This window comes from Trachymyrmex cornetzi, unplaced genomic scaffold (genome assembly GCF_001594075.2).
Source record: "Trachymyrmex cornetzi isolate Tcor2-1 unplaced genomic scaffold, Tcor1.1 scaffold16, whole genome shotgun sequence".
Classification (NCBI taxonomy): Eukaryota; Metazoa; Arthropoda; class Insecta; order Hymenoptera; family Formicidae; genus Trachymyrmex; species Trachymyrmex cornetzi.
Genome location: NW_017296201.1, coordinates 2,222,244 through 2,243,079, shown reverse-complemented (window position 1 = coordinate 2,243,079; position 20,836 = coordinate 2,222,244). Strand labels below are relative to the sequence as shown.

General features: G+C 35.7%; 4 protein-coding genes across 7 annotated transcripts; 2 read left to right on the top strand and 2 right to left on the bottom strand.

Annotated features, from left to right (window-relative positions):
* Nucleotides 1-683: 683 nt before the first annotated feature.
* Nucleotides 684-9,152, bottom strand: LOC108758928 (actin-binding protein anillin). Its single transcript, XM_018504171.1, has 20 exons — nucleotides 8,992-9,152; nucleotides 8,271-8,423; nucleotides 7,125-7,245; nucleotides 6,792-6,986; nucleotides 6,137-6,318; nucleotides 5,696-5,863; nucleotides 4,934-5,486; nucleotides 4,357-4,649; nucleotides 4,179-4,266; nucleotides 3,866-4,101; nucleotides 3,616-3,735; nucleotides 3,316-3,527; nucleotides 3,114-3,213; nucleotides 2,597-2,837; nucleotides 2,307-2,471; nucleotides 1,974-2,197; nucleotides 1,716-1,874; nucleotides 1,404-1,626; nucleotides 1,176-1,320; nucleotides 684-1,080 (listed from the first exon to the last, which is right to left on the bottom strand). Exons 2-20 carry the CDS (start codon nucleotides 8,286-8,288, stop codon nucleotides 972-974), a joined length of 3,552 nt encoding a protein of 1,183 aa, XP_018359673.1. The 5' UTR covers nucleotides 8,289-8,423; nucleotides 8,992-9,152; the 3' UTR covers nucleotides 684-971.
* Nucleotides 9,153-10,428: 1,276 nt separating this feature from the next.
* Nucleotides 10,429-13,873, bottom strand: LOC108758694 (serine/threonine-protein phosphatase 2A regulatory subunit B'' subunit gamma). 3 transcript variants are annotated; one of them, XM_018503767.1, is made up of 8 exons: nucleotides 13,805-13,873; nucleotides 13,455-13,741; nucleotides 12,496-12,623; nucleotides 12,030-12,416; nucleotides 11,271-11,596; nucleotides 10,982-11,195; nucleotides 10,778-10,905; nucleotides 10,429-10,705 (listed from the first exon to the last, which is right to left on the bottom strand). In XM_018503767.1, the coding sequence occupies exons 2-8, from the start codon at nucleotides 13,498-13,500 to the stop codon at nucleotides 10,594-10,596; spliced, it is 1,341 nt and encodes a 446-aa protein (XP_018359269.1). In that variant the 5' UTR covers nucleotides 13,501-13,741; nucleotides 13,805-13,873; the 3' UTR covers nucleotides 10,429-10,593. The 3 variants fall into 3 exon arrangements, with proteins under 3 accessions (XP_018359269.1, XP_018359270.1, XP_018359271.1); XM_018503768.1 differs by having other exon boundaries at nucleotides 13,815-13,872; XM_018503769.1 differs by having other exon boundaries at nucleotides 13,455-13,734; nucleotides 13,805-13,851.
* Nucleotides 13,874-14,328: 455 nt separating this feature from the next.
* On the top strand, nucleotides 14,329-16,669 carry Edem1 (ER degradation-enhancing alpha-mannosidase-like protein 2). Its single transcript, XM_018503762.1, has one exon. The coding sequence runs from the start codon at nucleotides 14,340-14,342 to the stop codon at nucleotides 16,431-16,433; it is 2,094 nt and encodes a 697-aa protein (XP_018359264.1). The 5' UTR covers nucleotides 14,329-14,339; the 3' UTR covers nucleotides 16,434-16,669.
* A 1,286-nt stretch (nucleotides 16,670-17,955) lies between these two features.
* LOC108758692 (CXXC-type zinc finger protein 1) lies at nucleotides 17,956-20,464 on the top strand. 2 transcript variants are annotated; one of them, XM_018503764.1, is made up of 6 exons: nucleotides 17,956-18,149; nucleotides 18,362-18,483; nucleotides 18,586-18,676; nucleotides 18,756-18,976; nucleotides 19,068-19,644; nucleotides 19,887-20,464. In XM_018503764.1, exons 1-6 carry the CDS (start codon nucleotides 18,120-18,122, stop codon nucleotides 20,400-20,402), a joined length of 1,557 nt encoding a protein of 518 aa, XP_018359266.1. In that variant the 5' UTR covers nucleotides 17,956-18,119; the 3' UTR covers nucleotides 20,403-20,464. The 2 variants fall into 2 exon arrangements, with proteins under 2 accessions (XP_018359266.1, XP_018359267.1); XM_018503765.1 differs by having other exon boundaries at nucleotides 18,114-18,145.
* The last annotated feature ends 372 nt before the right edge of the window (nucleotides 20,465-20,836 follow it).

Here is a 20,836-nt window from a genome sequence, read left to right as displayed (position 1 = left end):
GAGAATGTTAGTTGTATATGTGCATATTAAGAGTAACTCACATTTAAAAAATATCAGCGTATTAAATTCGATAATAATAATTACTCAGATTGTATACATTAGTATTATATTATTGCTAATTAATACATATATATTTGCTAATATAATAATATTATTAGTATATACTATTGCTAATATTAATATATAAGCTCGCATATAAGTAATTTTACATACATAAATATTTCTTAATTATATCAGTAAATACTAATAACTAATTTCCTATGATTAGCCTATGTACAATTTCTTTAATGTGTATTATATCGAAATAATGTCGAATGTTGAAATTTATATAGCTATTTGGTAAACATACGTGATCAAGTATTCAAGAAGTTAATCGTCATGTTGCAGGTGATATAATTATGCAACTATATGAATAATACTGAAATACGATTATAATAAAGCTGAAAATCCTCCCAGTGCAATAAGAGATCTTTTTCTCGTCAAATGTAAATGAATTTTACAGTTTCAAAAGATATGAGAAAATGCACTGAAAATTTAATACATAATACTCATGTATATATACATATACATTAAATATTTCAGTATTGAATGGATAGACTATCCATTGAAAGATTGCTTTGAAATTCTGATTTTTAATAAAATAACTATCAACGTTTAATGAAACCTTGTATAGATTGTGTGTCCACGATTAAAAATCAAATCGATTCATTCGAATATTTATATTAAAACAATTAATTATTTGCAGCAAACAAATAATATCATACACGAAAATTTTTAAGCGGCCAAAAGTAGTATATATTCGCTACTTTTCTATATATTTTTCTTTTTCTTGTAAAGTATTATAAACAAAGTATTTTATTCTACATTCCGATGAATGATGCATCACATATGAATACATATGCATGTCTGCTATCAAAAATCGATCTATACGTACATGAATACGTTGCTCGAAATTAAAGTTTAATTTTGATTTAAGCTTTGTAAATTGAACTTCCCCAAGCTCTAATTAAACTTAGAGTTTTATTCAATTTAGACATCCATTCCAATCCTTTTTCTCTCGTATCAGCTAATAAAAAGTGCCTATGAATTAAGTGCCACAGAATTAAAAAAAATTATATTCTAACTCAAGAGCACATTTTTGTATTGCGATAGAACTAGAAAACAACTATACATACTCAATTATGGTTTCCTTTCCATCTGTCTTCATAATGAGAGTATTAGTATCTCCAGGTTGTACAGGTCTCGATATCTCAAGTAGAAATGTGTAAGGACGAGCATATTTCTCTCGATTTATAAATTGTACGTGCTTTGTAATAACATCTGCAATATCACAAAAATTAAATCAATAATAATCAATATAGATATAATGCAGAAATTATGTTAGTCGAAAGTTCAAAAGTTACCCTCCAAATCGAGATGTCCTACTGGATTTTTTTTGTGTTCGTCCTCAGGATGTACCCAATAATAAAGCTTAGCATCTTTAAGCCAACACCATCTTCGACGCCAAGCACCCAAATTTGTAATCTCCTCAAAGAGCGTCAAAAATCCACGATACTCCACTGACACCGAGAGTTTACGCGATATACGCATTCGCAGGTATCCTTCTAATGGAGAATGTGACGAGACCTGAACGGAAAGTGCAAATTAAGTATGCGAAGATTACACACATACTGACATTACGAATCTTGATTATACTGAAGAATTAATATACGTACGTCGAACAAAGTAAGTTGGTCGCGATTTATATCATCGAGGGTGAGGGATGTTGTTCCCGACAATTCGAAAGCCGGTGATCTGATTGCATTTGGACCTGCTGGACTCTGTATTTCTGGCATTATAAACTGATTCTTTTTCTTTGGTGTCTTATTGACCGCCTGCAAATGGATTCAACATTAAATTAAATCGTTCTTGTGTATATTTATAATATATTTTATAAAGAGAAAAGTAAGGAAGGATCTTGGTTTGAGACTTACTTTTACAGTATGACTGATATGATATTTTTTTTCATGTGGCAAATATTTTGGTTGCGTCTGAAAAGTATATACTTCAACAAGAATCTTGAAATCACTGTGCAAATTATCAAGTTTCAACATCGAAGTAAAACGGATGCACGAATCGCCTGGTTCAGCAGTTGCTGCTTGAGTAGCGAAAACTTCTCCTAAATAATACATCAAGCAGACACAATGAAGATATGTATCTGTAACAAATTGCAAGATTATTATGTTTAATACTGGTTATTTCAATAGTTCAGTTTTACATAAAAAAAATAATGTAAAAATTTAACTATATTGTAATTAATCACTTACTCATGCCCATATTTCGGAAATATTCTTGCTTAAGCGGTAATGTAATAGCAGAAATAGTTAATGATCCACTCCCCTGCACTTCCGGCGAGCCTGCCTTAACAGGTCTCAGAGTGCCTTCTCGTTTCAACCTCTGTACTTCATTCAACGCAGCTTGGCGTTTGTGAGCTAAGTAGAAAATAGATATTTTTCACATTCAGTAGCTATATTGTAGTTTCATATGTATTAAAATATTCAATTTTATTATCATCTAATTTATATGTAAAACTTATCATATAAAAATAAAAACTTACTAGCGACAAGCAGAGCCCATTCGCCTCCAACGTGCTCACTAGAACCATTAAATTCGACAGTAGAATGACACAGATTCAGTGCTTTGCTAGCTTCTTCTATCTTTTTCTGTTGTGTTATAACAACTTCATCCAATAACTTTTTCACTTTCATTTGCACCAATATGGATTCGTCTTCGCGTTTCTCTGTATCAAAAACTGAATTTGATCCTGTTTCGTGTCTTGCTGAATTAATTTTAGCCAACTGAAATTCAGTAATAATCATGTTATTATTCTTTGTTTACATCAATTATGATATTAAACAACTTACTTGAGATTGTTGTCGTCTATACTATCCAATAACTTTTTCACTTTCATTTGCACCAATATGGATTCGTCTTCGCGTTTCTCTGTATCAAAAACTGAATTTGATCCTGTTTCGTGTCTTGCTGAATTAATTTTAGCCAACTGAAATTCAGTAATAATCATGTTATTATTCTTTGTTTACATCAATTATGATATGTTATATTAAACAACTTACTTGAGATTGTTGTCGTCTATATGCACTAACCGTGCGTACTAATGGTACGCGCTTGTCACCATCTTCTAGTTTATCCGAATCTTTTAAAGGCGAACGATATCTGTGAAATTAAGAACAGTTTTACTTGTTAGACAATTTTAAAAAAATAAATGAAGGAGCAAGAAACATATTTTCAATAAAAATCGTGTACGAATGACTGTACTTGTAACTATTACATCCCATCGATGGACTTTCACCGCCTTTATTTATTTTAGGAGGTGTAGGACCTTCCTCCTTCACGTCATTTAATTCTCGATGAACTGGATCAATATTTGGATAAATGTCTTCATCAAGACATTCATCCAAATATTGATCCATTTCATCTAGTACCGAAATGTCTGACGTAATACTATCAGGATCCGGCTCTATGCATCTCTGTAATTGTAATATTAAAAAACACATAAGTATATCTGATGTGTATTTAATAATATGTATACTGCGCTAAGATTAAGTCTTTGTATACTTTTTTGTTAAACAACGAACGTTCGTCGAACTCATGCAAAATACTGCGTCCAAAACTCATACGCCCGAAAGATGAATTTTGTACGCTTTCCTTATCACTTTCTTGATCAATTTCATCATGCTGTAAAATGAAGAATGCATAAAATATTTCTTTTCGCATATATGTATTAATGTAAAAAGATTTTTGCTTTTTGTTTTCGATATATTAAATGTAAAAATTTTTCAATTTTTATTATTTATTTTTATATTACTCGAATATAATAATCGGCTTCAGTTTCCGTCTCGGTTTCCGTTTCTGTTTTCTCGTCGAAAGTAGCTGTTACAGGTTCGGTACTATCGACAGTGTATTCCGAATCACTCTCGCTTTCAGTAATTTCTATTTCCGACAGATTAGGATACAGAGATCCTGGTTTTGGTGGACACACGCGGATACGTTTAATGTCGGATGTTGCATTTAAATGTTGAACTTTCGGTGGGCTTCCAACAACTGAAAAGAAACAATTCATAATTTTAAGTGTTACAACAGAAAAAGCACAGTGAAAGAAAAATATTCTTTTTATGTACCTTGTCTTTTTACTGGAGAAGATTTAGAGTGATACGATATAATTTCTGGTAATGGCGGTGGCGGCGGCGGCGGCTGAACAATTTGATCCTATATTTAATAAATAAAATATACAATTCATTATATCACACAGTAAAAATTTTGTGCTACTCTTTTACGCATAAAATAACTTAATCTTACCGGAGCAGGAGTCGGCTTCACCGGACAAACAGGCGAATTCTTTGGCGACGATGATTTGCCTTCGCTACTTTCGCTCGTTCGAATGCAAGAGCCAGCGGCAGCACGAGCTACCTCCTTATTAGTATTAAACCGGGAGCGTAACATGCCTAATTCACGCTGTCTCTCGGCAAAAGTAGCTTGTAAGATGCGATTTTCCATTTCTTCTACTTTGTTGTTTTGTTCGAATATCGCACGTTGCTCCAGAACTGTTCTGCTCGGAATATCGATGTTTCGATTGTTCATTGGAGATGAATCTAAAGAATGAAATATTATTAGAGGAAAAGTCCCTATTATGAGATACTGAGTTCATTTTGGGTAAATACTGAAAGTGTACGGGCAGAATTTAAAAAAATAATAAGTCATTTCAAAGGGAAATTAATAAGCTGTTATGTAAAATTTAATCCAAATACTATTTTTTTGAAAATTAAAGAGATATATAAAAACCTGATTATTATATCATAATAATAATTATTATTGTTAGATATTCTAAATCGTATAAATGAAGACAAATATTTTTACGATTAAAAACTATATATACCCGCATTAGATCCTTGCTTATCTTTTTCCTGTAACTTCTTAGGCGGTATCGACATTGTAAGCGGTGCTTTAGGTATTAATGCCTCTCCCTTATTTCGCTCGAAAAACGCCATTCTTTCGGCGAGCGACATTTGAGCGGGATCTTTCGCCTTCATCTCTGTATTCTTAGCTTCAAATATCGATGCCTTACTCAACACCGAACCTGATGGTTGGACCAAAGTCTTTGGCGAACCGTTAAATCCTGTTCTTGACGGTAATCGAGAACTGCTAGTAGTATTCGCATTTTTAATATTTTCAGGAGTATTAGAAACTTTACTATCGTTGCTTCTAGAAGAGTTAGCTGGACTTGCAGTCACATTGGCATCACTTTCCGTTTTCTTGCCTCTTGGTGAACCGTCAGACTTAATAGGCAAAATTTGTTTCTTCTCCGCCTGCTGGTAAGCAGAGTTCTTATTAGGTGATAAACTTGTGACAGCGTTTGATTCCTGGGAACAATGCTTATAGTCATACACAAGACGAGAATTGCTTTTTGTACGACTAAAGCCTTGAGCCTCCTGTAAATATTTTTAACTATCCAAATGTGATCGTTCAATCGTTACTTCTCTTCTTTCAAAGATATAAAAACAACAGAGAATGAAAATATAAAAATATAAAAAATTAACGCACACTTTACACATTTAATACAAATATGTATATAAATATAAAAATTTTTACGAAGCTTTAGCCTTTCATTTTTAAGAATAAAATTATAATATGTTTTTACCAAATTTTCTAATACATTTTTATCCCATTTTAATTGTTTGATAGGACTTGAATCTTTGCTCTTCCATTTGTTACTTCCACTTGTGCTTGGTTGTGATTCCGATCCATTTTTAACTTGTTCGTTAAACTTTGCTTGTATTTTTTCTGCTTTACTATTTCCAGGTTTAATCTATAAAATAATTTGTATATTATAATGCAGAATATGCAGATTACTTAATACATCATTTTATTAAAACAAAAAAATTTGTGAGCGCGAGCGTGATATGGTAGACAGCGCACTGGTCTATCATGCCAGAGGTCCCAGGTTCGACTGTATGTCCCATATGCTCGTGGCAATTGAATAATCAGCGTGTGCACCACGAGCATATGAGAGAGATGTAACACAACCCAGAGGCCTAACGTAAGAAAAAAAAAACTTGTACGCCAAAGTATTACAAAATACCTTGGAACTAGTTATGGTTGGATGAGATAAATCATCCTCCCAATTATTAATTGTTGAAGCTAAAGCTGCTAATCTATCAAGTCTAGCGCCTCTCTTAACTGGTTTACAATCGTCGCTTTCTTCTGCAGTAAATTTTTCTTCTGTTCGATGTATAGGTGAACTTAATTCCTGATTGTTATCATCTGTCAAAGGAAAAAATATTAATTCTTTTTTTTATCCATAAATATAAATATTAAAAATAATTAATTTATCTATACAAACATCAATAAACATTAATCTATACAAACATCAATAAATTCTTTTAAACAAATTTTTATATTATATTTAGACGCATAAAAAAATTTAATATAATAAAATTTTTTAATGTGAACTGTAATATAATTCTTCAAAAAAAGTTTGAAACATAGAACGAAAAAGCATAATCATGTATGTTATATACATGCTGTGTGTATTCAGACATAAACATACTCATGTACAAGTGTTAGAAACAAGTTTTGAAAGCTTGTGTGGGAGTGCTCTGTATGAATCGTGTGGGAGTAACCGAACGGAGAGATTCAGAGTAATATTTAAGCTTATATTATTCATGCAAAAGAGTTAGGACTTTAACTTAAAGTTCAGTACAATGTTCAATACTTTATTTTGAAATGTTGCTTACCAGAATATAATTTTCCAAGTCTGTGTAATTTGGATCGCATATTATGAATTTGAAAGTCACTATTCTCCTTGTTTTCTTGTTCATTATTCGGAGATGCGATGTTACTTATAGGAGATTTACGAGGAGACTTGGTAGGAGAAAATGCACTAACTGCAACTGCTTGGATTGGTGATTTAGCTGAATTTTCATTTGCTACTGTTAAATAAGATATTTCTTTTAACAAACAAGAAACTAACAGCTACAGATTTTATTTTAATTTATTTCAAACATATTTTTAACTGACTATTAAAATTTCATATATAAACGCTATAAAATAAATCCTGGAAATATTACCTGTAGCTTGTTCTAGCAAAGCATTTTTCAAAGGGCTCCGCCTTTTTTTAACATTATGTCCTGCATTTGACAACTTCTCATCCAGTTTCTCTCTCCTGGCTTTAGCTCGTTCCAACATACGCTAGTTGTCAATAATTAATATATGTTATAGATTATATCACAAAAAAAATTTATATTACAAAAACGTTTGTATCATAATCTATATTACAGTATGTAATTCTATCATAATGGTGTTGCGTAAATATTACAGAACATTTACATATTATAGATTTAATAATAAAAATAGTAATCTCAATGATTAATATTATGTCATGCCTGCAGTGACCATATTTTCTTAAAGAAAATGAAGGACAAATCTGAAAATTTTTAACTTTGTTCCTACATGTTTTCAAACCAGTTTGTGACTGTCAAGAACCTGTGCTATAAAAATTGTATTGCACAATATAATTGATTCGACTGTATTGGAACAAATTCTTAATCTGAAATGATAAAAGGTTCAAAATAATAAAAAATGAAAACTAGTTTGAATAAATTTAATTTAAAAAATTAAGAAATATAATTAACAAAAACAAATATATTTATATATATTTATATATTATACACTTTATAATATATTTTTATTATATTATATTTAGGTATTATATGTATATTTTTTTTAAATAAAATAATATTAAAGAGGCCTTTTAATGATACTTTTCTGAAGAATGTATGTTTTTAAATTATGTCATTATTTAAAAAAAAAATCATAAATTTATAAATAATTTATTTCAAAATTGCATTTCATGTAAATGCAAGCTTTAAGTTAAATTTTCTCACACTTAGGAAAGAATTTTCCATACCTAATGTCAAAATAAAGGATGATAAAGGACAATATTAGAAAATAAGGACAAAATTAAGTTTGAAAGAAATAGATCAATCTAAAGAACAGCAACCTAAAATAAAGGACATATGGTCACCATAGTCATGCCTCTCAAAAATAATACGTAAAAATTTTCATTAATTAATAAATAATGAGCAATAAAAGAGAATTTATACATAGATATAAATCGTGAAATACAATCATAACTACGTCACGGTACGTGCTAGTATTCCTCCTATCGTGAGTCTATCTTAGCAACAAGACAAATAAAAAGGCAGGATCCTCACCTGAACGAAGGGCTCCATTGTTTCTTGGCGTGATTATGTGTCCAAAGCTTGTCAGCTCTCGCTCGAAATTTCGTCACGCAATCGCCACCGCTGATACGAATGGTAAAAACCCCTAGAAAGACACCTAACGAAGATCGGAACGATCCTTACGCTCTGCAACAGAACGGGAGTAGCCTTTATTTCCAACCGTTGAATTTAAACGCGAGCGCCATACTGACGGGAAACTACGGGGAGTGGGGAGCTTGGTTGGTGACGCGGTGAGGAAAGGGGAAGTGCGTGGCTACGACGTGGGGGTCACAGGGACTACAACAGACTACAGGGAGTAGGGAGTCGTAGGGGAGCAATGGAGCATAGAGGAGTGGGCGGAATGACAGTTTACTCGCTGATTCCTCCACCCTCCACCTCGATCTCTCGCAGGCTCGCGGCTGATATCACGCAAACGCGTAAAATTCGAAGCGAATGCGTCGAAAAATGCGCGCCAAACGCGGCCTTTCACTTCGCAAACAGACGAAACGAAGATCCGCAAACAATCGTGTAAGATCTGATTCAAATTAATGAATTCACGAATCAGATTCCATATTCAAAACAATAGGATTGTTTCTGTCGTTCTCTAGCAACTTTTTTTTATCAGGGATATATGAGAAGGCTGACTGCAGAATGGACTAAATATTAGATATGACTATCAAGGAGCGTCCTTGAAGCTGGTGTAACGATAACAAACCTTTCTTGTTTCGTGCGAGTCGAGATCGAATTACGAATATCGAAACCAGACCCAAGCTGAACCAAGCTCCATACTGTACACTACCGTATCGTGAACTGTCGCGAACGATGTAAAGAGAGACGCGAAAAAGACGCTGCGTCGCAGTGACGTAGCCACGAATTTCTCCCCGCCCGTTAACAAAGTAATTAAAACGTCCTTCTTTTTACTTTCATGTAAATAAAAAAGGAAATTTTTGAAGAAAAATTAAAATAGAAATTACACGTTTCAATCTGTATAAATGTTCAGTCGGTTAACAAAGAAATTCATATTTCGATGCTGTATAATAAAAACTGATTTTTTTTACAAAGAAAATACACAACGCTCTTTAATAAATAATAAAGCCATTTTGAAAAGAAAAAAGTGAATTTGTTGTAGGCAGACCCAAAGTTGTTAATTGAATTTTTGCAAATGTCGAAATAATAAAACATCGAAAATATATGTTTCATGCTCCAAACCTTTTTCAGGTTCATCAATAAAATGATGGATTGAGAAAAAGTACGCGAAGGATGCATATGCTTCTGAAGAGAATGCTAATTGAAACTTTCAGAGACTAAAGCTCGAAACTTTTTTCTAGAAAGAGAAAACATTAATTTGTTCTTATTCTCCGATTCTTAGGCTGGGGCTCTTTAAGTAGATTACTTCAATTTAATAGTACGCTACTGATACGACTGTGCGACTGATACCACTGACCCTGTGTAGGACCGCTATTTTATTTGTGCGTTTTTTGTTGACAAGTCTGATTAGCTACAAGATAAAGAGATCCAAGAACCTCTTTGTCCTGTACATTTATTGTTATACGGCAGAAACAAATAAAAGAGCACCCTAACCATACGATTTAAAATCATGTAAATGGTCCATAGAAATTTCTCTCGAAATTTCTCGAAACCAAAAAAATTTTAATCAGATTGAGATGTGGCTATTTATTCATAACGATGGTACCTGAAAACTACTTCAATTTAGATGTATTATCGATTCTCACTGATTAATAATGAATCTCCTATTAATTTTATTTTATTGTTTAACGATGAAAATTTTGAGATTTTTTTGAAGGTATTTAACAAGACCATCCACACAAAGTAGATGAAATATAAATATCAGTCTATCTGTTTTGGTTTCTTGACGATAATTTACTAATAATGACTGTATGTATCATTAAATTATTTCTGTATACAATTTAGATTTTATATGGATTTTGAAAAAGACGCTATGAAGTCGAAACATTAATCATATTGTATCTGTAAGAAAATATATATGCTTTAAGCATGTCTACATTCTTATAATGTTTCTCGTAACTGTTGTTTCAAATATTTCTATGTGTATTACTAAGCAAGAAAGCGAGTAATAAGAAATATTAAAAATCAATATAGAATATATTAATTCTAAAATGTTATACATGTGAGACGGTGATTGCCATGTTCTGGCACATAATAAAATATAAAAATTTTGTTACTACAAAATGCGTATCATCACAATATCGTGTTAAACACATTAAGTGTTAATGTCCAGTCGTGCGCTATCTATCTCGGGACGTTTATCTCGTATTCTTGGATGGGAAGTGCTTCGTCATACATGGGACGATTCATCTCCGGTATCAGCCGCCATAGCTTCGCGATTTTCATATGCCCAAAAGCCGTGGAATTCGATCAGGATACTGACCATCGTGTCGCCTTGTCCGCTTTTGCAATTAGAACATTTTAGTTACAATATACCGCATTTTCACACCATGATATATTTAATATCTTCTTACCAAGACAGTAAGTCCTGCAGCGTAATTTTACACGGATCTGCTGGCTTCACCATATCGAATATCTCATCTTTGACATCTTCAAAACTAACGGGCTCTTGACCATGCATTGTCATCTGTTCTTGTATCGCCTACAAAATATTTTAGCGTTTTTTACTTCGTGATTCAGAAACTGTGTAATAAAATTTATATTACAGTAATACATACCCGGAAAAAATAATTCAGACAAAAAGTATCCAAGTAACCACGATTATTAATGTCGAGAATTCGAAAGAGGTAATGAAGACTCTGAGGTTCGTGCCGATTCTCTAATGCTAAAACGAAATCCAAATACGTCTTGTAATCCATCTCGCCTTCATAGGTAAGACATTCTTGAAATACTCGTTCGAGAAAAACACCGGTTAGAGTACCAGTGCCATATCTGTTAACAAAACAATTATATCTTTAACATGTATTAATATAACACTACACGACATAATGTTTTGAGACTTATTACCCAGCGAGTTCCTCTTTATTCAACATTCCATTGTGATCTCTGTCCAGATTAAGATATTGCCCGTAAACTTTAAGGGCCGAAGGCGCAGAGAACCAATTGGCTTCTTGCAAATCTTTCGGCAAATCCTCGTCTCTCAATTCTAGAAGATCGTCCAAAAAGCTACACGCTAAAATATCCTGAATACGAACTCTTCCAGTTCGAAGCGGGTCTAAGAAGAATAAGAATTTCCTGACGGCTGTGCACACGTAAAACGAATGGAAGGACTTTTCCAAGCCTTCAAGTTGTGGCAATGTTGGTATCAGTTCTAAGATGTAATTTTCCAAATCCTGCAAATAAGTGAATGTTAAAAGAGTGTACTATTAAGGTGTATTCATTAGGGTTTCACTTATAAAAATCTAATCTGAGATATTTGGAGAATTAAAAAATAAATGCTGTTTTCTTTATTCAGAAAAAAATTTAAAGTTTTAATGTGTGGCAATTTTGGTTAGTATTCTCTTTGTGATCTCATGTATACTGTATCATTAATATTTTTTTTTCCATGTATATATCTATATTTTTACAACTGAGGAGATGGTATGAAATATTTTGATTTTATTATTTTAACATTCTGTAGAAATCTGTTTCCTATAAAAAGTTGATTCTTTTTTGTAACAATTTTGTATCAAAAAGAGCACATTTCTCTTTACTTGAAATAAAAATATAGTATGCTGTACACACACACACACACAAATAATAAAATATTTTAGATTATAGACTCACCGACTCTCTAAGATAACCCTGTCCAGTAATATCATATAAAGATAGTCCAATCCTTGTTTGATGTAACCAAACTTTTCGCATGACGTAATTGAATAATGCCATTATGCTAATTCTACCATGTAGATCTCCTTGTTGTAGTTTAGCAAAAACAACTGCAGTAAAATACGGACTGCACTTTGCTCCTGCCAGTTTGCCTACTTTCTTAAAGTCCTCATAATTAATTAACTGCTCGTCTCCTGACAAAGGCGGGCTGTGATGTTTGTCCAACAAAACCCAGAGGGCTTTCAATTCATGGTTATCGAGTAATTGTCTAGAACGTCTTTGTAGGAATAAGGCGCGTGTTTCCTCACGTAATTTCTGTGGTAGAATCTCATCTTCTTTCGGCAACTAAAAAAAAAACAGTATTTTTTATAACATATAACAGAAATATACTTCAAAGTCTAAGTCTACAGGATACGAGTAATACCTTGAAATAGAATTTTGGTATGACTTTATAAGTGGAATCATTCTTAGTCTTCACACCCTTCCACTGCTGATACATCTTCTGAAAGTATTTGTCTTCTTTCTTTTCATCTTCTTGAGAATTCTCATCAGCTGTAACAGTATGTCTCATGATATTCAATGAAACAAATAAGCAAGGTATTTTTTTTATTTATAGCTAATTTGGTTATTTGCATTACACTAGATTAGTATATTCTAAAAGCTGCTATACATGAAATTAACAAAGTTAAACGTGAAAGCATATAAATATTTTAACCTTTAAGTGGATAGGTAAGGTGATCATAAAACTCTAGGTACAGAGATTTCTTTAAAATCTTGTTCTTGAAAAGGAAAATAAAAATTATTGTCCAGAAGACTTAAAGTATATTATTTTTACATTCCTCTCATAAGGATATAATTATATGTAATGTAAATTTAATTGTAATATAATAAAAAATATAACTATAAAATTAAAAACTTTTTTGGGATATTCTGAGCATCTCATCTATCAATTTGCGTATCTTTAAATCACCTACCTACTTAAAAGTAGAATGACTAAACATTCATTATTAGCATGTTATTTAGGAATATGCATGTATTATTTCATTGTTAAAGTTTATTATAGCATATTAACCTCATTTATATATATATATCCATATTCATAGTCATGCTTTATATTTAAGGTTTCCTTAAATTTATCTACAGATGCTCTACAACTCATTTTATTAACCACCGAGCATCTAAAGATAAATTTAAGGAAGCCTCAAATATAAGGTCTGACTATGAAAGTATGAATACAGACATTAAATCCTTCATATAAAGCAGTCTTTTATAATATTTACTAATTCAATATAGTGTGAGTGACTGAATTCATCATTAAAAGATGCATATATCATATTTTAGAAGAAATGCTGCTTTTATTAGAAGACAAAGGCATATACGTACATTTCTTTGCTGAAGCGTGGTTCCGTAGTAGCATTTCTAGCTCCATGTTTCTAGCTCGCAAACGTCGTGATTCCACGTACGTGTCTTTTTTTATATAAAGAATTATTGCGCACACCTTCACATCTAGATTGTTTCTTTGACTATTCCCGTGTTATATTATTCTTTCCTTTGCATCAAATTGACGTACTATCTTTAATGTTTGAAGTCTCTTTTGACAGTTCTTGAAATTGGCTTGGTGGGTTTTGTTCCTTTAACTTCTTTTTGAGCTGACACTAGAACTCTGAAACCTGAATATATTATTATTCTCAGATTATTATCCCTAACTTCTTAAAGTTATAAATGATTCTGACTTTTTCCTACTGTTCTGTCTTAACAAGTTCAAAGGCTTGAAGACCCTCTTTCGGTCACTTTGGTTATGTTACGCTGTGTCAACCAGGGGCTGCCAGGGACTGCAAACAGCTGCAAACGGAGAGTTTCGAGGGTTTTCGAGCGTCGCGCACAGTGACGATCGCACGTTTGTCTTCCTTTCGTTCCTGCAATCGAAACGGGAATAACGGGAATAACGGGAGTAACGGGAGACGAGAGTCAGATTTTACATCGCGCGCGATCGTGCGCGCGCGTACAGCTCTTCTACGTGCAGGAGTACGAGCACTACGAGCTCGCGGTGCAGATTTGTAGGTTAGGTTAGGTTAGGTTGACGTCGCGCGGAACAACGCGACCAACGCGATGTTTACAGCGAGCAGCAGCGGGATTATTTTGATTACGTGGCGAACGCGGGGCGCTCGAGCCTCATCACGAGAGACTCGACGTATTGTTGACGTCGTCGAAGACGCGACGATGCACAGTGATGACAGATAAGAGGCCACGGACGGTTAAGCAACAGCGATGATCCTCTTTAGAGTGGGCTCGATTTTCGGTTTCTTGATCCTGGTCAGCGGATTTCGGGAGTACAGTAAGAAGGATCTGATCAGCCTGCGGGAGGAGGTACGATCCATGTTCGATTATGCCTACTCTGGTTACCTGACGCATGCCTATCCGTACGATGAACTGCGCTCGCTGAGTTGCGACGGCTTCGACACGTGGGGCAGCTTCTCCCTAACCTTGATCGATGCCCTGGACACACTCGCGGTTATGGGTAACTTCTCCGAGTTTCGTCGCGTAGCCGAGCTGATCAGCACGAGGACGAACTTCGAGGCCAACATCAATGTGTCGGTGTTCGAGACGAATATCCGGGTGGTTGGTGGGTTGCTGAGCGCACATCTGCTGTCACGTAGAGCCGGCGTCAAGCTGGAACCCGGCTGGCCCTGCAACGGCCCGCTGCTGCGCCTCGCCGAGGACATGGCCAACAGGTTGATCGCCGCGTTTGATACGCCCACGGGAATGCCGTACGGCACGGTTAATCTCAAGTACGGAGTACCGGAAGGTGAGACCAGTATCACGTGCACCGCTGGCATTGGTACCTTCCTGCTGGAATTCGGCACTCTCTCCAGACTGACCGGTGATCCACTGTACGAGGAGGTAGCCATGAATGCTATAAAGGCGCTGCACTACTACAAATCCAGCATCGGCCTAGTCGGTAATCATATAGACGTCCTAACCGGCCACTGGACCGCTCAGGATTCCGGCATAGGCGCCGGAATAGACTCTTACTTCGAGTACCTGGCAAAGGGTACGCTGCTCTTTCAGGATCCCCTGCTGGCCTCGATATTCCAGGAGCATAAGCAGGCTATAGAGAAGTACATTCGTCGAGAAGACTGGCATCTGTGGGTCTCCATGACCAAGGGTCAAGTGACTCTACCAGTCTTTCAATCTCTAGATGCGTATTGGCCCGGCGTGTTGAGTCTCTTCGGCGAGATTAGCGACGCGATGAAATCCTTACACAATTACCATCGCGTGTGGAAACAATTTGGATTCACCCCGGAATTTTACAATATACCACAGGCCGAGGCAGGGACCAACAGGGAGGGCTATCCATTGAGGCCAGAGCTTATAGAATCTGTCATGTATCTTTACAGGGCAACCAGGGATCCGTATTTGATCCAAGTAGGAGTGGACATCCTGAGGAGTCTGCAACACAGCGCGAAAACCACATGTGGTTACGCGACCATCAATGACGTCCGGGACCATCGTAAAGCAGACCGAATGGAATCTTTCTTCCTAGCGGAGACCACCAAGTACCTGTACCTTCTTTTCGATACCGACAACTTTATCCACAATACCGGTTCTGAAGGCGAGATAATCGACACTCAATGGGGCCAGTGTGTGGTGGATGCCGGCGGATATATCTTCAACACTGAAGCTCACCCCATCGATCCTGGTGCTCTCTATTGTTGCCGGCCAGCGCAGGAGATCTTCCCGGAAGAGAGATCGATCCTGAGGAGATTCGTCCCGACGAGAGACGCACTGGTGGACAACGCATCACCGAACGAGCTTTACCCTGAAACGGATGCCACTAGCAAGAATCCGGACGTGTTGCCAATCACGATTACGAAGCTCTCCGAGATCAGGCATTACTCTGCGAGCGAGAAGAAGGACGGTTTCAACGAGAGCGTTTCGTCACCAAACGTCTCGTCAACGGATTCGTCGGATTCCATCGAACATGAAAACGCCAGGGACGAGGAAATTGAAAAATCGAATCGGAGCGAAATCCGATTGTCGACGACGCAGGTCCTTCCGCCCTCGTCGATGATCTACAAGGCCGACGACAGCGACGGTACCGATGGTTCCGATAATTTTGAACCCCCAATATTATCCAACGAACAATACTCTGGTTCTGGACTCGCGACAGAAGGTGGAACACGAAGGAACACCACGCCGAGTCCCGCTAAGGCCAGATTCGAACCACAAATAATGCTGGAGAACATCAGACGTGGGAATCTTTATCCGACCAATGTCACAGCGAGGCAGAACTATCAGATTTTGTCCTGTCAAACTCAACCATTCCTACAACGAATGTCGATCATAGGAGAATTTTTTTAAAAAGAAACGCGCCGCAAAAAAGTCTTTGATACGAATCTCTGTTACGATTCTTAAAGTATTTTTGATTCGCGCGTCTTTGTTATGAGAATGAAATCTACGTGGGCCTGTGTGACTCGCGTACGTTGTACTTTAGAATATATTCCTGTGATATAATTGTTGTTGTATAGTTTCTAACAAATATAAGATATTACAAGCATATGACAGTCTTTTCACACTGGCAATTTTATTTTTTTATTTCAAACGCAAATTTAAAAAAAATAAAGTCATTTAATATTTTATACTGCTATTTGATATTTTATATATGTATAATATAAATAAATTCTTTTTCTCTACATGACTTTCGCAAGAAGTTCTATCAATGTTTAAATTTTATTATTTGTAATTCATTTAACTTTTTATGAGAGAAAATAAAATTTTTACATTTCATAATTGTGAAGTGGTTCAGATCTTGTCATCTCTTCGACGCCAAACATCCAAATTTGTAATATCCTCGAAGAATGTCAAAAATGTACGATGCTCCATGGACACCGAGAGCTTAAGCTATATACAAATTTGGATGCATGACGTTGAAGAGGTGCTGGCTTGAAGACGTTAAGCTTTATTATTGGGTACATCCTGACGACGAATGCAGGAAAAGTCTAGTAGGACGTTTCGACTTGGAAGGTAACTTGAACTTTCGGCTAACATAATTTCTACATTACATTCATGATCTACTTGCATCATATCTACTTGGAGCATGTCTACTTGCATTATGCCCTCAAGTAAAGAGGAGAAGACCTACAGATTTAATGCTGAATTCGAACGGTGCATAAAGGTGCAAGCATCAAGTTTTAAGCAGCAAAGGCAGCAACCAATCAACGAGGTGATTTTTACAGTGTAAAAATATTTTTTACATCACTGCCCGCATCCCAGCTGATTGATTGCTGCTTCCACTGTTTGACGCCTGACGTTTGCATGTGAACGCACCTTAAAGTTAGCCTGCATTAGCTGCATTATGATTGGCTAAAATAGAACCGACAAACAGCAATCGTTGCGCTGGATTCACCCTGCATCCGATTTGCGTCGTACGATGCTCTGCAACCAATCAGAAAACAGGATTCCGATGGATTTTGCTTCGTATCATCGGAATCCTGTTTTCTGATTGGTTGCAGAGCGTCATACGACGCAAATCGGATGCAGGGTGAATCCAACATTAATGCGACCAATGTAGAACGGCCTTTACAGATTGTAATACTGAATGCACCCATTGTGATGGAATAGCGATAGCGATAGAAATAACATGATTTCAACCTATGAGAGATTTGATACGCCGGAATACACAGTTTTTGAAATCGTGTTATTTCTATCGTTATCGCTATTCCCTCGCATTGTGTCTTGGGCTTAACAGACTTATTATTCTTAGAACTTTCTGTTTCTTATATTTTTTAAATGCATTTTGAGAATTTTGAAATTTCTTCTGCAATACCGATCGTACCATATTACCGATAATGGCGACAGTACCTATTAATCAACATGGCGATGAGATTGATCGCTTGTTTTTTTATACAATCGTAAAACGTATGTTTGTCCGTATATATAAATTGTACATATGAGTGAAACGTGTGTAAATGATGTAAATAGTGTAATATTAATATCATAAAAACGATAGAAACTATTTTGCTTGTGTTAGTTTGGATTCGCTTCATCATGGCTGATAAAAGACAGCACAGTTTGTCGGTGAGAATTAAAATGTGTACAAGCGGCTGAAAATTAAATAAAATACAATTTTTGGCTAGTTTTGTAAACGAAAGCATTGCCATATAAATAAATTGCAATAGTACTATTTATTTTGCACAAGTCTCCTGGTTTATAACATTTGAAATGCCGCCTAACCTCTTTGTTTACTAAAAAAAATATTTGGATTGATCTTTAACTTGTATTCCGTACAGAAAGAAGAAATAGCGAAGCAGTTTATGCTGCCAGAGAGGAAAAGCAAAATTGCAACATTATTGAAACAGGATGGTCAAGCATATTGTATTTGTAGAAGCTCCGACAGTTCTCGCTTTATGATGTGAGTATAATTATTCAGAGAAATCAATGCCCAGAATTATTTTTGTCTAATCTTTGCTAATTTGAGACAAAATTGTGAATCTTACATTTTTTGTTATTTCAGAGGATGTGATGCATGCGAAGAGTGGTACCATGGTGATTGCATAAACATAACCGAAAAAGAAGCAAAGCATATAAAACAATTTTTCTGTGTTGTAAGCGAGTGATTTTTATACAACCAAATTGTTTAAAGTAGCAATGAAAGGCAGCTTAATGTAAAATTATTATATTCAGCGTTGCAGAGAAGAAGATCCAACATTGATAACACGATACAAACCACGTAGGACCGATCAAGACGACAGGAAACATAAAAAATACAAAGAGAAGGAAAGAGGACATCGATACGAATATGATGCACCATGGGGTCCTAAAGTAGAAAAAAAATCCTCCAAACGATGTGGAGAGTGTACAGGATGTTTACGTACAGAAAACTGTGGAAAGTGTGACGCCTGCAGGTAACATAACAAAAGAATGATTGACAAAGTCATCATTTGTGTGAAACAGTTTTGCTTATAAAATTAATCTTTTTGGATTTCATACGTGTAGGCATCTGAAGAAATTTGGACCTTCGGTACGACTGAAGCTCAGATGTATTCAACGAACTTGCCGTGTAGTAGGCGATCCGCTAAAACCATCCAAAAGTCTCAATAAGGGAACGAAATTGACCAAGAGACGGAAGAGGGATTCGAGTAATGAGAGGAACGAGTACTTGGAGCCACCACGCCACTGTTATGGACCCACATGCATGAAGCAATCGCGACCCGGTAGCAAGTACTGCTCCGACGATTGCGGTTTGAAGCTGGCGACGAGTAGAATCTATCAGGTGCTGCCACAACGGATACAGGAATGGTCGTTGACCACATGCATTGCGGAGCAAAATAACAGACGCGCTCTGGAATCCGTGAGAAAGCAGCAGCACGACGTCCGTAGGATACTGCAAGAATTAGAAAAGAGACACGTCGAGTTAGATCGTATTGTTGAACGTGCGAAGCACGCGTCCATCGATCCACAAGCCGAGGTGGATGACAACGACGACACAGAGAGCAGCATGTACTGTATAACGTGCGGCCACGAAGTCAACTCGAGAACCGCCATTAAACATATGGAAAAATGTTTCAATAAGGTATTACAAGTTACAGAAAATTGTAACTGTCGATTACTTGACTTTATGAGTTCTTAAATGGTTCTAAAATTGAGTTCACAAATGGAAGCATTTACTTAAACTTAGAATATTATATGTATATTTATCATTTAGTTAGTGAGCCAGTCTCATTTTAGTTAATAAGTTTTATAGTTTATTCTATAGAATGAATTTCTCTTTTTTTTTCTCGAAATAAAAATGCTTATTTAGGTTGTAATTTGCAGTACGAATCGCAAGCGTCCTTTGGCTCGATTTTTAAAACACGCATCGAGGGCCAGGTGATGTTCTGCGACTTCTACAATCCTGGGAACAGGACTTACTGCAAAAGACTGCGTGTTCTCTGCCCCGAACACTGTAAGGATCCGAAAATTGGCGACGCTGAAGTATGCGGTTGTCCATTAGTCACGAATGTCTTCGATGCCACGGGCGAATTCTGTCGTGCACCTAAAAAGAGCTGCGTAAAGCACTACATGTGGGAAAAACTACGACGAGCAGAAATCGATATGGAAAGAGTGAGGCAATGGTTGAAGATCGATGAGCTCGTGGAGCAAGAGAGGCAGATCCGGTCGAATATGGCGACGCGAGCCGGTGTATTGGCACTGATGTTGCACTCCACTTATAATCACGAGCTAATGGAACAGATGACGCAGGAACAGAGTAGAGAACAACTGCAGGCGATGGAAGAAGAACTACAAAGGAGATACGGTGGGCATCAGCAGAAGGAACAGCGCATGGAGTAATAATCTTTATCATACTTAACTAATACCATTACTAGACTTGTAACTTTCAACTGCACTTACTACATTTTATTCCCTCTTTTTTTAAATATATATATATTAAGCAGGGTTGGTAAAAAACATGTTTTAAACGTGTTTTAAACAGTTTAAAACATGCTCAATTGATGTTTTTAATATGTTTTTTTTATAGTACTGTTCAAAGCATATTTGAAGCATTAAAAACATATTCAAGAAGAAACATGTTAAAAAAAAAAATTTTTTTTTTTTAAAAAAAAAAAAAAAAAAAAAAAACATTAGTCTTTACCAACCCTGATATTAAGAGATAAAAATTGTAAAAAAATGCAACTAAATTAAGTGGATCTAATGTTATTTTAACATATTGTTTTTGTTTGGAACTAATTACGCGTAGCACAGTCGCGCGCGCGCGATAGTCCTAA